The 17,632-nt window shown below is 40.0% G+C and overlaps 1 protein-coding gene across 1 annotated transcript in view; it reads right to left on the minus strand.

Annotated features, from left to right (window-relative positions):
* The window catches only part of NDST4 (N-deacetylase/N-sulfotransferase (heparan glucosaminyl) 4), an 84,791-nt gene extending 68,042 nt beyond the window's left edge, over window positions 1-16,749 (minus strand). The window contains exon 1 of the mRNA XM_009701072.1: window positions 15,769-16,749. Within this exon, the coding sequence (XP_009699374.1) occupies window positions 15,769-16,749 (981 nt within the window). The remainder of the gene's footprint in view (window positions 1-15,768) is intronic.
* Window positions 16,750-17,632: the final 883 nt, after the last annotated feature.

Genomic DNA, 17,632 nt, shown 5'->3' on the forward strand with positions numbered 1-17,632 from the left:
TGTAAGATGAGAAATAGCTAAAAGATAGGCGGTGTTTTTCCATTGTGGAAAATCTTCCTTATTCCTCAAGCTCTTCTATGGGCTCTGCATCCCCCCTTCTTTGCCCCCTCTCTCCTCTGCTGGGGTTTAGCACACCTCAAACCTTTGTCATCTGAAGTTATAGCACCAGCGACCAGCCACGCAATTATTAAACCCACATATTTCTATATGATGAATATCAGCTGGGTTTGATCAGTTTAACAGCAGAAGAATATTAGAAGACTGGTTTTAACCGTCTTATGGTGAGCTCTTTCCAGCCTTTTGCATACATCTAGATCTACAGGCACAACCTGTGTCTATATATATATTGATGAACTGTAACTTTTCACATTTACAAGTTTGCCCTCTTGCACTGGCATAGTACAGAATATTGTCCAATATAGCAACAGAGGAAAGCGAAGACAAGTACTTACAAAAGCACATGATTCAGCCAAAATTTTTTCCCCAACACATTCAGTCAGTTAAACTGTTTCAAGTGATCTTACTCCAGCCTGGCGAGAGCTCAAAGGGTCTGCAAAGCACTGCGCTGCCCTGTTGTACCCTCATGTCAATGGCTGGACTTTGTATTGCCTTCGGAGAATGCCCAGTGCAACATATGTTGGCTGTGCTCCTCCCCCGCCATGTAAACCATAACAATAACGGTAAAAGAGTAATAAACTCCCTTTCCTAAAGACAGTTTCTTTTCCCCTATGGCTTAGTCCACTGTAGTATCAGCTATCAACACACGAGGGAAAAGAAGGGAATTTCCTCTTAACCTTCACGAAATCTTGGAAGGAGAGACAAAGAGTAAGCTGAGTGTAGGCAATTTTACATCCAAGTCTTCACTAAGATCCCAATCTTTGGAAATTTCTAAACTTCCCTTCAGCATCTTCCTAAACTCCTGAAATCAATCTGTGTATCGTCAACTCAAAACGTTTCCTTACCTTAAGCATACAAACAACAAGGTGTCAGTAGTCCGAGGCTTTGCCTCTTGTTGCTAAGCTTTGAAACGTACCTGCCGCCCGAAGGCTGAGAGTAAATCCCCTCTGGTCTTTAACACAGAGCTGCTCTGTAACACCCACCTTGCGATATTTACAGCAGCGATGGGTAGCTTTTATTTCTTGCTAATGTACTGGCAGCATGTTCCCAGTTACAAGAGAAATAATAGTGAAAGCATATGGGAGACCTTATTCCCTTTCCTAATAACAAATACAGTGGAATTACACTTTATAATACCACAGACATATTTGTTTATGATGCACATAAATCTTGGAATATGTTACTAGGAAGACCCATGCAGAGCTTTTTTATTAAAGAATTCACATTCTGCAGCTGAAGATTTCTTTTTAAAAAGAAATGCATTATTATTATTAGCCACGCAGAGCATAGCCTCAGCAGTTCACACTTATGCCTGGAGCTCCATTAAAGATTTCCTAAATTAACAAGATTATAGAGTATTTAGTCTCTATTAATTATAGATACATATAGATTAATGCTTATTTATCCATGTATATTCAATTAACTTCCAAACATTCGTGCTAACTTGTTGAAAACCCTACAGCAAATATTATTACAAAGGAGGTCTTCGGTCTTTATAGCCCTTAGGGATTAAATGTTACTGGAAAATGGAGAGAGCAGAGCCCTGATCCAGGGTCCACTTTGATCCTCCTCCCTTGAGGCTCTTTCCCATGTTCTTCTAATTCTTCACCAGGCTGCTTTTCCCCTGGTACGACCTGCTGCCCGCGGCATCTTATAGCCCCTTTCTCATCTAGGATTCCTGCCTGCCTTTTCTCCTCGTACGTTCACAGCGATAACCCAGGCAGAGGCAGTGGGTCTGGCCTGTCTTTGCTTATAGCTATTTTAGCTGTGCCTATGGCTATAGGAGAGAGGGTGGGGGGAGCACCCAGGCACCCCAGAGATGGCTGGCCGTGGCCTCCCCCTTCCCCAAAGCCCTGAGATCACGGTCGGAGCTGCTCCTGCAGAGAATATTTTTGAGGCCGAACCCTCTTGATATTGAAATCGGTATCAAAACTTCTATTAACTACAACGATCCTGGTCTTGGCTTTGTATCTACACTATTAATGAGCAGACTAATGTACAGACCTACAGACTTCTGAGGAGTTTGAAAACCCACGGAATGGAGAATTATACTGAGATTTACCCTGTTAAAACAATTGGACCTCAACCAAAAAAGCACTTATGCTACTAAGAATCACTGACAGTTTTAAGAACTACTATTTCATGAGTTTGGGGGAAGGCAAGCAAATACGGTACGCTGTCAAAAATGTGAATTCAAACATTCTTTATACAGGCTTTACTTGAAGGTCTGATGTTTTGGGGTGAAAAAACCTAGGTTCTTGAAGCCCATGACTTTGATTCAATCTGATTCAGCTGAGGCAGTTCACGTATAATATTGGCACAACTTTTAGAAATTGCTTAAATGTTGATATTTTGGATTCAATAGGTAAATTCAAAATTACATTAATAATTCTGGTTTTACATAAAATGAAGAGGCAGTAAAAACCAGAAATATCCATTTCATCAGATATTCTCATATGTAAAAAGTCTCTCAGCAGAGTGTGAATTATTTACATTTTTTAATTTCTGGAAGGTCAGCAATTCCAGAGCTACATTTAATTACAATCTTTTGGAAATTTTAAAAAATATTCTTCAAGCTGCCCACTTTTCCTTCAGCCTGCCAGAGCAGACGAGCTGGTAGAAGATAATTTTGTTTAAATCACATTCCGGTGGAACATGCTGCATTTAATAAATCAACATTTTGCCATGGATAGCTGTTTCACTGCAGCAGTCCAAGCTGATCAAGTAATAAGAATATAAACTTCATTTTCCTCTTGCTACTTTGCCATTTTGGAAGGATTTTTCACTGATTTAGTTCAAGGACAAATTGCTAAACAAGTGGGAAGGAGGGAAAACTAAAATCCTAATCTCTAATTCTTTAAACTTCACCATACCTTGGTCAGAAAGCATCGGGAAGTAGGTACTAGTTTTAATATATTTAATTTGTGATTTATTTAAAAATAAATGCAAAAATGCCAATCAAATGACTCCATCAATTTAAAAAAAATCAAACTCTCTCAGATAACTAATTCAGCCTTCTCCAATCAGAAGTGTTAAAAATAGCGTGGATGTTGTGCTAGAGAAGCTGAGTGTGTATCACACCACAGATCCCCCTTCTGTTTGGGTGCTGTCTGGATGAAAACGTGAACAGCAGATTAAGAGAGTGCTGGTAATATGAAGAAAGAACAAAGCTGTAGAAAAGAGTAAGTTTTACAGATATTTAGAGAAATTGTCATGGCTTGGTAAATGGTATTTATAATTTGTGCTCCTGAAAGGGGGGAAAAAATCACCTGTGTCTTTATTTCCTCAAGAAAACATCAGAGATTAACACTGAGGTGAGGTTTTGCTAGTGGAATATCTTTGAGGATGAGGGGGCATTAGTTTCTTTCAGGTGAAAGTTAAAACAGGCAGTCAGTGGTTCTGCCTTTCTAAAATGAGCCAGAGGTGGGATAATGGCTTTACCGCTCAAATTTAATGGCCTCAGAAAGGAACAGGCTATTCCAACCTCTGTTAGCTTGTCGTAAATCTCACTGCTAATTAAATAAAAAAGGGAGATTTTTTTTCCCCAGTATTTAGGAGACCCTGTCTCACAAAAACCAAATTAAGAAAAAATTTCACACAGCTTCAAGAATTTCAACTTGTTGAAGCTACTTTTCTTCCCCAACTGTATCCACGTATACTTTAAGCTACACACAGAACAACGCCAGTGAGCTCTATGGACTCGGATGACAGACCTGGGTGAGACAAACTCTGGATTCTAAACAGGCAAAGTCACCCTTAAAGAAACTCTCAGATTTGAAGGACACCACGTTGCCTTAGTAGTCTTTCTGTGCCAACCTTAACTGGAAATACAAGAGCTTTTTATCGTACCCTATACTAATCAATGATAAATGCTGGAGTTTTAAATCAGAAAACTTTAATACATGCAATGTGTTGCAATAAATCAAATCCTAATGAACAAAAACTGTTCAGAAAGCTCCAGAGTGTTTTCACTAATATACTGGTTTGCAGGAAATTATGAATAAATTGTCCTTTCATTTTCTTGTTAATTTTGAAGATGAAATTCTATTAAGGTTAAAAAAAAAGTTTTGTTTTGTTTTTCATCCTGACATTTCTTGAGAGAAATTCCTAACTTTTATAAAATATTCTGTATAAAATATTGTAACTATTGAAATTATATTTTATCATATTTAACATTTCCATTACAAATTTAGAAATTTTGTCCACATGAAATTACATGTTTAAATCACTAAATAGTCTTATGTTATAATATTATAATTGCCCATGAGACAAAAAAATTCTTCTATACTTTTTTTGAGAAACAAATTGATAGCAATCAAAAATCATTTTAATGCAAGTATTGTAGAACTAGTGAGGTTTTTTTACAATGTCTTATTCAGTAGTAAAAACGAGACTGTGAAAGAAATATGATTTTAATAAATGAAAAGACACTTATACTGTAAGGTCCTATGTAGATGAATCTCCTAAACAGTTAAAAAACCTTGCTTTTAGGACCACTGCATATTCTGGCACAGACAGAAGACTAATTGTAAGAAGTATTACTTTCTTAGGACGATGTTTCCAGAACAAAAGGTCGTCACTAAAATAAAAATGTAATGTGTGGCTTCCTCTCTGTGGGTGATGATGCTTTATGGGCAGTAGCCTTAAAATTACTTTTGCTTCTTATCTCTAAGAAAATCTCCATAGAAACATTGCCTTGTGCATTTGGCCCATAAGGAACAAAGCTTAATTCCTCTCCCCTCCTGTATTTATGTAGTAATTGTGTTTGCTGCTTGCAGCAAATGATTACAGTTGGGTACAAAGCTATGCTACATCCGTGTTCATCACTTGGAAAGGGTACCACTGTGCATTTAGAACAGGCGCCGTAAAAGGGACGTGTAGATAGCAGTGCTAATAAATGTACGGACAGGACATTAAAGGCCACAAAATGAAAATGAAGGGCAAGCTAAAACCGATGTTGGCATCCCGCTACCAAACTGAGAATAGGCTGGCAATGAAGAAGCAGGGGGATTTACTGGGGAACCTTGTTGCTGCTAGCATGTGTCTGGCAGTAAATAAACAGGAGCTCTCCCGACCTGGTGAATGAGGAATCTGTACTGGCAGCAAAAACGCCAAAGAAGTGAGAGTCTGTCTGTGACGGGGTTCAAAGGAGCGGGGCAGCAAACACTGATCTCTGCAAACAGAGTCGGGGTACCCTGTATAGCAAAGCGGGGGGTTGCATTTGAGACGTGTTAACATCTAACCCCCAGCAGGTGTTTCCAGGCATGCATGCAGCACACAGCAAAAAAATAAAGTGATCTCATAAAATTCCTAAGCAAGGGAGCTCTGGGAGTCTATGTCGGGGGAAGATTTTTCAGAAACTTCTCATCACTATGGTGTCCACATTTTCACCATTTTGTAAGTTCACGTGAGCATGGGTGAAGTTTCATGGGTGCTGCAAACTGCAAGCCTCAAATAACATCAGCACTGTAGTGTGTCTTCATACAAATATTCCTAATCAACCCTAGTATGGAAATGACAGAGTCAACTGAAAAAGAGCTTTATACTTACGCTGCGAGCACTGCCCTGCTCTCTGAGCACAGAGAACAGGCTGCCTCTCCTCCTGGGACACTGGCAGTGGCATGCACCTCTAGCATGGGCCATGGTAACGCAGAACAAGGTGATCTCCCACGTATTTCTGGTTCAGCCTGCTATAGATCTTGGCAATGACAAAAAACCCCTAGAATCAACTGGGAATAACGTGTACTGGAACCTGACGATATAGATGGATGGATCAGCATCCAGTACTGCTGGTGCAGCACTAACCTGGTGTGCAGGCATCTGGAGAGTCTACCATCTGCAGTTTCTTACCATCATCCTTTGAAAGCCCCAGCGATACTGGATTGCCACAAGGTCTGATATAAGAGACTGATAGACACCACTTGTTGTCCAAGACTCCCAAATGTGTACCTGTTCACAGGAGCTGGCATTAGGGCTATGATAGGTGTACCTACCAGACCTTCCCGAGAGATGCATTAAACTCTAGCAGGTAATGAAGGGTTTGCCCATCACTTGCCATTGGTACTCTTGGTTTTAAGCTGGAGAGCACTGATTTGTGTCCCCACAAAGCGTTGGAGAGTTGCCATGCCAATCATCATAGGTCAAAAACTGACCATCAGGTCTAACTAGTTGGCATCTGATGGAAAACCACAATGCATCATGTAGTGTTTTATTACAGCTCCTGCTTTCACAGCAAACCCTGAATGCTTTGCACAATTTTATCTTCTTTTGCTTGGCCAGTCACCAGAATATTATCTGGTGACATAAACATAAAAGGCAGGATGATTTTCTCATCAAATTTGATTCTTTGTGTGTGTGCTTATGATCATTGCAAAAAAACCCCCAGAAAATCTCTGATGCACAGACATCCCCTTCAGCGGTGAAATAACTATATCAAACTGTCACAATTTCAAATGTTCAATGAAATCATCCTTTTTTTTTTTTTCTTATTTATTAAAGTAGCTACACACAGACCATATGAAATTTCCTAAATAAAATAGTTTCTTGCAAAGTGAATTTCTCCAGATGAATCAATGTGTTTGTATGCAAAGCACTATTCTCCGACAAACTGCTGAAAGCAATATATGACTCATTCTAACTATTCCAAGCTATGCATGACTCATGTTGAACGATGGAGTGAGAAGGTCATTTGTTCTTATGTGTCTGTAAAAGTATTTGGACTCTGTATATGACCAGAGGAGAAGGAAACCCTTACGAAAATTGTCCAAACCTTTGGGGAAAGCCAAAATATTTCCGTAGGTGAATGCATAGCTCCCCAGAAGCAATGGTTACATCCTAGATTTTGCCCAAAGGCATTTTTTTCTAAAATGAAGCAGGAAGTTTAGCTTGAAGGTTTTCCTGTTATCTGGTATTGTAATCTGCTTACAATTTACCAGTTTTGAAGTTCCTGTGCTGGCATGTGCTGTTTACCTTCAGGAATGATAATTAATAGACAGTGTCCATCTACTAGAAAGTAATTTTGCACTTTAGAGGGACACTAAGCCCAGTGTACGAGGTGCAGCTCTTGCTGGACTCTTATTCTGCCTTCTGCATGAGCTGGAATTTAGTACCTTTTACCTAAAAGCCCCTACATTATTCTGCCTGTATGGAAAGAAAACAGGTGGAGATGTGTAACATTAGAAGTAAAAGTATTAATTCAAGGGGTCTATGGCCATATTCATAGGAGAGACAAAGAAGATCATAAGACTCAATTTGTGTGAGTGTACACATTTATAGGTATATGTGTATACAGATAGCTAGATATAACTGTCTAAGAATTTGAAACTAGGCATAGACGAAGATTTGTTTTTATACTACATTATGATACAGAGATGGGCAGAAAATGCTTAGTTAATTATTGCTAAATATTTTAAGTTTCAAAGTTCTTTTCTCTTTGAGATTTTCTCTATTATCTCATCTATTTGTCCATCCTCCTATCTACTCACCCTTTTTCTGAGCATTGCCATTTTCAAATCGTTTGAACAATGCCAATGATACTAAATTGAGCTTTTGCTCTAAGTGTTCTTTCCTCTGCTCGCATTTGGATGACAAAGGCATACTTAAAGTTACTTAAGTAACACTGCTACTAAAGTAACTGCATTATATATGGCATTCATGGTAATGTGTTTATTGCTGCATCAAGTGCTTTTAAGGCGATAATTATGACTGCTCCTTAAATCTGCATTGGCTAGCCTTTCTCAAAAGGTATTTGATCATTTCATAGAGTGTTATTTTGCTATACAGGAAGCAATTGTTATTGCTCCTTTTTAACTAATACGCATTGTTTTAAAACTCAGGTTACTGTAGGCCTCTAGAGAGGCTGACATAAAGCAGCCATGTTTTCTGGCTCCTACAAATTCCCCAAATGTTATGAAAATTATTTAAATTAAATTACATGAGGCTAAATTAAATAGAGTACCATGTATATCCTGGAAATATACTCCAGTATGATACAACCTATGACTCCAGAATTATTTCGGAGAAGGGATTCGAGAAATCAGCACAAATCCAGGAAACTAGTGGAGGCATAGACAAAGGAATGTGTCACAAGACAGTGATGCTGAGCACAGGCTGTGAGCACTAGATATTTCTGAATTAGACCAATAACTAAAAAACCCTACCCTTTCTATATTTTAAAAGGTATTGTGCTGTTTTTAAAAATTTCAGAATTATTAATCTTTTTCAAAATTGAGTTCTACTGAGTTCTTACAGCTAATTAAAAGCTGGAAGAATGAAGGATGATTTTTCTCTTTTTTTAATTCATTTGCTCACTTTGAGAAATATTAAGCTTCTTTTCTTGGGAAAAAAAAACCCAAGTTAAAAACCCCAAGATAATTCTGTGGTGCTTGTGCAAACAATATCAAATTGCACTGCTTGGAGCCTTGTAACCCTACAGATGAAAACCCAGTGTGCCCTCTGAGATAGGAGAACACCAGGTGAGTTTTTAAACATTCAGGAAAATCTTGCTTAGACCATGTGATAGAGGTACCCTTTCAATGTGTACAACTCATGGAAGGAACATGATTGTCTAAACTAACAAAATGAAAGATCTGGAAAATTAGAGCCACCAGAATTTGTTTTCTAGCAAGGCTATATAAAACATTGTCAAGACCTACTATATCTGCAGTGGAAAACCTGGCAGATGAGAGAACCCCAAATCTATTATAATTCAGGCAGGGTACTTGGATAGACAGTTAATCCACCAGGCTGCCAAAGAGAAAAATAAATGTTTTGCTGATGGCAAAGGAATTGTGTTTTTTAACTACATCAGTACTGAACTTCTGAATGAAAGAACAGACTTTATTGAAACAAAAAAGTATGAAATGTTTTGTGTGATGTATCTTGACAAGGCATTTGAGCAGTATTCAACACTCAAATTATTGCAGAAAGAACTGGGTGATTCAAGAGACTTGAACAAGGAAAATATTGAATGAACTGTCATCTCTGCTGAAGCAGAATGGAGTAGACACTCCCATTTTTAAAAAGATTGTCTGATTATTTAATTTTTCTTATAATGCCTTCTCAGCTGCTTTGTAAATTCATTTTTCAAGTCTTTAAGACCATCCAAAAGTGGGAACTCCAGAATTTCACTTCGTTGTGTTCTTCGCTGGCACTCTCAAGCGCTTTAAAAGGTGGCATAAGGGCAACACAGCCTATAATGACTAACGCTTGGCTGTCTCCTCTAGCTTCCTGTGCTCATATATCTTCTGGTTTTAGTTTCTCCCTGTATTGTCCATTGGTGCGGTTACTTTACTGGCAGGAGTTTATTATTACAAAAAGGCTATAGGGATGACTACTGTATCTCATGTTATCAGCAAGGAAGGGATTGCTATTTGCAACTTCTGCTGAAGGAAAAAGCCACAGATGAATGAACAAAAAGAAACACTTTTTTCTAGCACCTATTTATAGCACCAGGACTTTCAAATTTTGCTCAAGCACTGGGGATTTTTGGGATTGATATTGAGTATATTTGGAAGTAACTGGGTGCAGATCAAGGTATTTGGCTGCTGTAAGTTCCACCATTTTGGGCCCCTCACTACAAGAAGGACATTGAGCTACTGGAGCGTGTCCAGAGAAGGGCAAAAAGGCTGGTGAAGGGCCTGGAGAAAAAGCCTTACGAGGAGAGGCTAAGGGAGCTGGGGTTGTTTCGTCTGGAGAAGAGGAGGCTGAGGGGAGACCTGATCGCCCTCTACAACTACCTGAAAGGAGGTTGTAGTGAGATGGGGATTGGGCTCTTCTCCCCGGTAATTAGCGATAGGACAAGAGGAAATGGTCTCAAGTTGCGTCAGGGGAGGTTCAGGCTGGACATTAGAAAGAACTTCTTCACTGTTAGAGTCGTTAGGCATTGGAACGGGCTCCCTAGGGAGGTGGTGGAGTCATCGTCCCTGGAGACGTTCAAAAAACGTCTAGATGTGGCACTTCAAGACATGGTTTAGTTGACAGGGTGGCATCAGGTGTACGGTTGGACTTGATGATCTTTGAGGTCTCTTCCAACCATAATGATTCTATGATTCTATGATTCTATTCTATAATCTTCCCTACAGTTGGGTGTGAGTGCAGGGCGGGTACAAGAGAGTAGAGCATCTAGAGAAACTCTTCAGAAACCTGAGTTAGAAATCCAAGTAACCATTATAATCCTCCCTGACTCTTAATTCTGGTCTTGACCACTGCTGGCAAATTTCTACAGAAAGCTGGGCGTGTTCCATGACATTAGATGCCAAATTCTGTAAAGGGATGCAAAAAATGCATTCTTGTCTGTTGTTGGATAGAGCTTCCTCATCCACATGCCTTGCTTCATCTGTACCACCAACTCAAAACAGCACGAGAGGTAAGGCATCCCACCAGAACCGAAGTAAGAATGAGCATTGGTCTACAACAGTATATTAAATTCCTTCTTTCAAAGGGCATTTAGACTTTGCATGGACAGGGAGGGGGTTTGCACACAGCAGCACGAGGAATTTTCTCCACCCCGTGCCCACTTGCAGCTTTGTATTTACTGTCATTCTGCCATGCCTGGTGATGTGGCCCAGACATTTCTAGTTATTCCACCTGAAAGCAATCGTCCTTGCAGAAAGATCAGAAAAAGCATATGCTGGAGAGATTTAGTTATTAAGCTCAGACTCCTGCTGAGCCGGTACTCTTTAATTTGGAATTATCAGAAAAGATGCGACTCCAACATGAATTCTTGTCTTTAAAATACTAAAATGAGGAAGAAATCACAGCCTTTAAGTGTTCAAGGCATTTTAATGATGGTGAAGGTCAAAGACAAAGTGCAGACTTGTGGAAGTGAGGAGGTGTTAGGGACTAATGTAATTCTTATTTCCACTGAAGTAAATGGACTGAAGCTTAGAGTGGAAGAGGGAGAATGCAGATGGGCTGTTTGGTACTGCAAGGAGAAGGAGGAAGCGCAGTCAACTGTAACACAAAGGACATTGCCAAGCATCACTCCATCATTTTATAGTATCTCAGAAGGCACAAGGATGCTCCTGCCCTTATGGCAGCAATTAGACAGAACACAGAAAAGGGAAGTGTAGCTGTTAGGGAAAGGGGCTTTGTGATATGAAGGTGCTGTGATGAGCAATTTCTCTTTGATTATGAGCTCCAGCTGGGAGAGTGCGGGGAGGAGAGGGAAGCAGGTGGCTCCTGAGAGAGTCCACCTGGAAGAAGGCTATAGAAGGGAAGCTGTGCTGCAGTGTATGACCTAGAGTTAAGAGGAGGGTAGAAAGTGAAAGGCTAGTGCCTTTTTTATTTTTTATTTATTTATTAAAAAGTAAGAGGTTTAGGTTGTATTGTGATCTTGCAGGGTTTTTTGAGCTGACAATAGAAAGGGTGTTTGTGAAAGGTGTTGTACAAGCCCTGGTCACTGCACTGAGCTCCTCCTGGGTGAGTAAATATTGTACTAGCTCATACTATAGCAACAAAACAAGAAAGACTTTAGTATTTCTTACTACCTGTTTGGGTGATGCAGCTCTGTTTGTGCTCAGTTAAAAGGAAACTTTAAAGATAAAAGTTTTCTATTCTTTCTGTACGGCAATCTCAGACACAGTGTAATGAGACTTTTTTTGCTAAATCACTGATGCCAGTGATCCTGGACTTGTGTGGCTGCGAACCAACATAATTTGCAAGTACACAAATTCAGTAATTCTGCAAATTAACTGATGAATTCTCAAGTCTTTGGCCTTCTAAAATCAAGCGGTGAGATAATATATTGGCAGGAGGGAAAGGGAGAAATTCATTTGCAGAGGCTCACTAGGCTCAAGATAGATCTCCGCAAAGCTTGGGAAAATAGCTTTCTGTGGCTCTGCTGAGTTCCTGTTTAATTACTTAGCCAGATGTGACCTTGCACGACTTCTATCATACTAGGGACTAGGAGATCTTTTGTGGTAAACAAAGCCCATAATAACTCCATTCTCTAATCTGTGTTTCTCTAGTTGATGCCACCCTTTATAAAACTATATATACACTCCTGAAGCACCTAATTGAGAAATGGCTTTGTGAGGGGATAAAATTTGAGTTGCAGGAAGTAATTACACAGGAACAGCATTTCTCGTCTTATTATTATTACGTACAAATGCTGTTATCAGAAGACTCATTTCCAGTCGTGTGTCCTTTGAGTTGGCAGTTACTGTACGTTTGGTCACTGGAAGGAAACACCTAAGAGGTTGAACAAAGTGATGTTACTTAATTGTATTTTTCATGCAGTTTAGGAGGTGTGTAGCTGTTCATTTGCAGTTTTCTTGTATGCACCTGGGAATCTGCCATGTACGAAAGCATTCCCAAGGGACACGGGTGTGCATGGCATCTTAGGAGAACCTAACAGAGAGTCCGTATAAGTCTGCGAAGTGAACCTATGCTGCTTGTAGTAACAAATGCTAAGAACTGAATAAATTGGAGAAGTAGTGATGTGACATAATGCAGTGGATTGTAGTGTGTTGAGAAATTGTTTCATTACAAGCACTGCTTTATGTGGTATGGTTCTTCTGTTTTTGAAAGCACTGTATAAATAACATTTTCTTTTATATTGATGATACTGATGTTTTAAAACTTGTGTTGCAGGGGACAGGATGAAATGAGTTTTGAGGTGCATGACATTATAAACGTGGTCTGTGGTGGGGGGTGTTGGTTGTTTATTTTTGTTAGGGGTGTGTGTGTTGTGGTTTTTTTTTTTTTTTTTTTAGTGCTAAATATACCTGTAATACGCAGTTCAGGAAAGAAAGGAGATGGTCCAAATTCTGCCATGTTCTTGCTGAACAAGGTACAGAGCCTGTGCCAATCCCTCTAGCTCTCGGAGCCATTCACACTTCCACCCTTGTCACATCCCTGCAGGACAAGCACAACTGGCCCCTACAGCCCACGGTGCCTCTGTCTGTCAGAAACAGCCTCTCACCTGCCGTGAAAAGACAGCCCTCTCTGAGCAGCTGGCCACAGCTGCTGCTTCAAAATGCACGGCAGTACTTTGACCACTTAAATATCAGCCTCTTAAATATTGTCTCCCTTTGCTATTTTTGCCTTTCAAGCAAAGAAGCTGCTCTGCCTTAAGGGGTGAAAGCAGGCTTGCTGGCTCTTAATTGCCTCCTTCCCCAAGTGACTTGGAAGATTGTTCTCTAACTGGCTGTAATTATCCTTTACTGTAAACTAACCAAAGTACACTGACTTCGGTGTTATGTTCATTAGCAAGCACCTCGTTCTGAATGTTAATGTATTCTGGGAATGTCCACTCTATAAGAATGGAGTGATTTGTGTAGCAAGTGTCTGTGAAATACCCTGAGGAACAAATCTGTACCAGGTAACAGATTTGAAATGAAACCCACGACGTTAAGGACAGAATATCAATAGATGGTCAAATTAAAGAGTGGATTAATGTGTGAACATCATCTAAAAGGGAGATAAAGTTTTTATTGTCCCCAAAAGAGTGCTTGATGGGAAGGTTGGTTCTGAGCGTGTGCCTGCAAAAGACTTCTCCCTGTGGCCAGTGTTTGTGGCATGATTTCTTGTTTGAGATGAAGATGGGATTTATCCCGTGAATGGCACTATTAGTGGTTTTGCGATGAAAGTGGGCTGTTAATTTAGCACTGCAGAAATGTGGGAAGAATGAAAGCTTCCCTTCATACCTTGACTCAAACATAAACCATAAAAAGAAGACTCACCACACATTCCTTTAAAAAAATATTTTTAAAAAAATTCTGAATTGTAGCAGATGCTTACTCTTCTTGTTTTCAAGATATTCAGCACTGTGGACTGCTCAGTTTTCAGATGGGTAAATGTGTGCAGCATATAAAAGTGATGCTGAATGCTTTTAACAGTTACAGTTCTGCCATCCAGCTCCTACTCAAGCCTCTGGATCTGGAGTTTTCTGCTGTGTCTCCTATAATGAGCCATGAAGCATGGCTGCTCTGCCAAGCACAGGTGGAAAGGCTTGCCTAGTAAAGTTGTCAATTGCTGGATAATAAAGGAGGTGACTTGGGGTTTTTTCCTGCCTAGTGAGATTATTCCATTCAAAAGTATGATTTGAATTTCCAAGTAACTCTGTGTGGACACTCTTCTTATAGTAATATGGGCTCTTTAACCGATGCAGAATAATAGACTTCCTTAGTGGAGCAAGCCACATCAGAAAAAGACACTCTCAAAAATGTGCAGGTGGAAAGCTATTGCCTTTTCAGTTAATTTCCTCTTGTACACAAGCCCCTTCTCGGAGCATTTTACCACGTATTTCCAGAGAGAGAGCACTTGATCACTGAGCTTGCGCACAGTGCTTGGATCTCAAGATACCAGGCACTTGGAGCGCTGGTGCTAGAAATCAGCCCTGATGAGCATTCATATGCCTGGTTTGGCTGATAGAATTACCCAAACTGTTCTGATGTGTGAAATTGTTCTAATAGTATATGAGACTACTGCTTTTGCTGCATATTTCGATACCTCTCTTAATGATCTGAATAGGGAGGCAGATGAATATAGAAGCTGTAGAAATGGACATGAGAATTAGGAAACAAAATAGAAATCCGTGTTTAAAAACAAAAGGCTTGCTTATTACTAATGAAATCATCGGGGTACTCACAGGGGGAAAAAACCCTCTAGAATACGGGCTTGATAATGTGATGTTGCATGCTTAGAAACTTCAATTAATCTCTGAATATGATAATTCCCACATGTGGAAAATTGCAAGGAAATAACTGTCATGCTATTGAGTTCTGTCTATTCTTTCCAAGTTGCACATATCTTTGAAAATTACTCTGAACAAATCTAATGGTGTCCCTGGATACTACCAACTATGAAAATAAGTTTAAAAGAGCCCCTGAAGAATAGTCTGTGGGCTTTTCATCATATCAGATGGTTATGTCACTTGCTAAAGTGTAGGCTATGCTTCCATCCTGTCACTGATAAGTTTAAATGCTTGTCTGCTGATGAAAATTTTCCTGCTAATTCTTGTAAGTCAAAATGTGACTAACTTTTTTCAGGCTTTTTTCCTTTTACTCTTTTTGTTCTTTGTAAATATAGTGATAGTTATGTGAGATTTTTAAAGGCAACCATATTCTTTTCTGTCTACTCTTCAGAGATAATAAAAAAGGAAATACAGAAAATACGGATTAAATGGTATGTTTATATATATGCCACATACATACATACATGTGTATGTCTGTATGCGCATAGGGAAAAACAAATTAATGCAGTGTAAAATGTATTATTATCTAAAAATTCAGATATTGCAGCAGCAAGCTTGCTCCAGAAACAGAGATCCTTTTATTTAGTTTAAAGAAAGATCTGTGTTATGGGAGGTATAAAAGTCTCCTTTGTTACCCAGGTGCTCTGGGTGAAGCTCTTGAGCAGAACCTATATAAGCAACAGGCAGTCAGTACATTCATTGTATGTATTATTGTATGAGGCCACCTCTACGTATTAACGTATATACATATACACGAATGCATCTCTGTATGTGAATAAACAGACTTTTAAAGTAATTTCAGGTTATGGTTCCTGTATGTACTAGCTATGTTTGTGCACCTTCAGCCTTCACTAGGCAACAGAGCTTGCCACCTTCTTCAAGCTTTGTCTCTTTTTAAATACTCATTTGCACACACTTGTATCTGGGATGGTATCCCCTAATTCTTGCCTTACCTTCACATCGTTGATGTTCATCCTCGTTCCCTCCTTCCCAACAAAGATGTCATCTATGTCAACCAGAATGTATCTATCCAAGGACAGTGTGAGTTTCTTCCCCGACAAGAAAGAGATGGCATCAATAAAGATCAGTTTGTGCAACCAGAAGGTCAAATTGTTTCCAAAAAGGACTCTCTGAATACCGTCGTGAAGCCCCAAGTCTTGGATGACAGTTGCATACAGAGCAGCCTTTGGCAATGCTGCGGGAGATGGCCTGGAGGTCTGCAGTTCAGTTAAAAGCACAGATTGATAAGTGGAATGGTTAAACTGGAAAACTGTCCAGTCTTCACCGGGCAGTGGACCTTTCTCAGCCCTTGGTGCTTTGGTAATGCGCAGCAGGGGAGACTGAGGGTTTACCACACAGTCTTTGAGGGCTACATTATTGTAAAGATGTAATGGCAATCCTTTCAGTTTTGTAATTGGGGAGCTGTTCTCGTTGGCTTTATGAAAACCAATTATGCTAACACTGTATTCCACACAGTATTTTTCCAGAAGTTCTCTGTTCCACGAGTCCATGGATACATACTTTAAAATATTCTCATATATAACAATTGTGTATTTTCCTCTTCCATTGTCTGTGAGAGGGGGGATATCCCCCTTAGCTGGTGCAATGACCATGTGGTACTGAAATCTGCTGGACTCGAGGATGGCTATGATGTCTTGCCCCAGCTGGGAGTACTGACTTTCCACAAACAGGAGGACAGTGGGATCAGTTTTAGACGGATCAATTGGCTTTGCCGTTTTCAGCTCCATGGACCTGTATGGTAGAAGCTTGAGGTCTTCACACTCCGCTTCTTCGGTGGTTTCCACAAGGGCCATTTCCTGCTTGTAGCCGGTGTAGAGGTAATAGGCAGAAATGACGATACTTGCCAAGCAGAAGGTCGCCAGGAGAATGACCAGTGTTCTGAAACTCCTGCGGAGCTTGACGATTAGATTCATCTTTCGCAGGACTTCCAACTTCTGTTGGAATTGCCACTTTTTTGGTTCTCTCTTCCTAAAGTGCCATAGGAATGAGGAGATGCAGAGGTGCCGATTCCCCTCCCAAGACGTTCATGTGACCATTGCAGTGCATTTATGAAGCTGTTGGGGAGGTTATAAAGCTGTTGGAGCGGGAAGTCAAAGGATCCGGAATGCTAAATTGAAAGAGGTTTTCTCAGAATGTAGCAGCTGCCAATAATCAACGAAGAGGACTCTTAACATTATCTGCAACAACAAGTAAAAGAGTAGTAAAAAAAATAAAATCCATAAAGCAATTAAAACCACGTTAGTGAAGATGGTGACTGATACTCTGATAGTATATCAGGTCAGAAGAATTGCTCTCTGTGGGAAGGACAGCCTCGCTGGGTGGGTAATCTGCCCACAAAACAGCTAATTACGACAAGCCTTAATTTTGTTAGTGTGAGATAGGCAGGTATTTTGGAAACAATAATTAAAAGCTCTTGGACTCTGCAGCCTCTGCTTGCTTTCAGCACTAGAGGGCAGTATTTTCTTGCTTTTTAGCAGACAGCACCTGCTCTCACCTCGACTCGCAGGGCAGCCAGCCTTCCCAGGAGGGTCTCGGAAATCCTCGGGGCAGGTAAAACACCTTAATTAAGACCCTTATGTTTAAAAAAAAAAAAAACCAACAACAACAACAAAAAAAAAACCCAAAAAACCCCAAAAAACCGCAAATCCCCAAAACCAGGGCTTCTGCTCTGAGAAATCTGCCACTAAATCACGCGGAATATTTCCCAAATGTCTCAGCCTATACCCGTAGCACAAGGGAGTAGCATGCAAGGAGACCCAAAATTGTACATTTTCTCCTCACTGTTCTGTCCTGCTG

The sequence above is a fragment of the Cariama cristata genome, unplaced genomic scaffold (assembly GCF_000690535.1).
Source record: "Cariama cristata isolate BGI_N322 unplaced genomic scaffold, ASM69053v1 scaffold4090, whole genome shotgun sequence".
Classification (NCBI taxonomy): domain Eukaryota; kingdom Metazoa; phylum Chordata; class Aves; order Cariamiformes; family Cariamidae; genus Cariama; species Cariama cristata.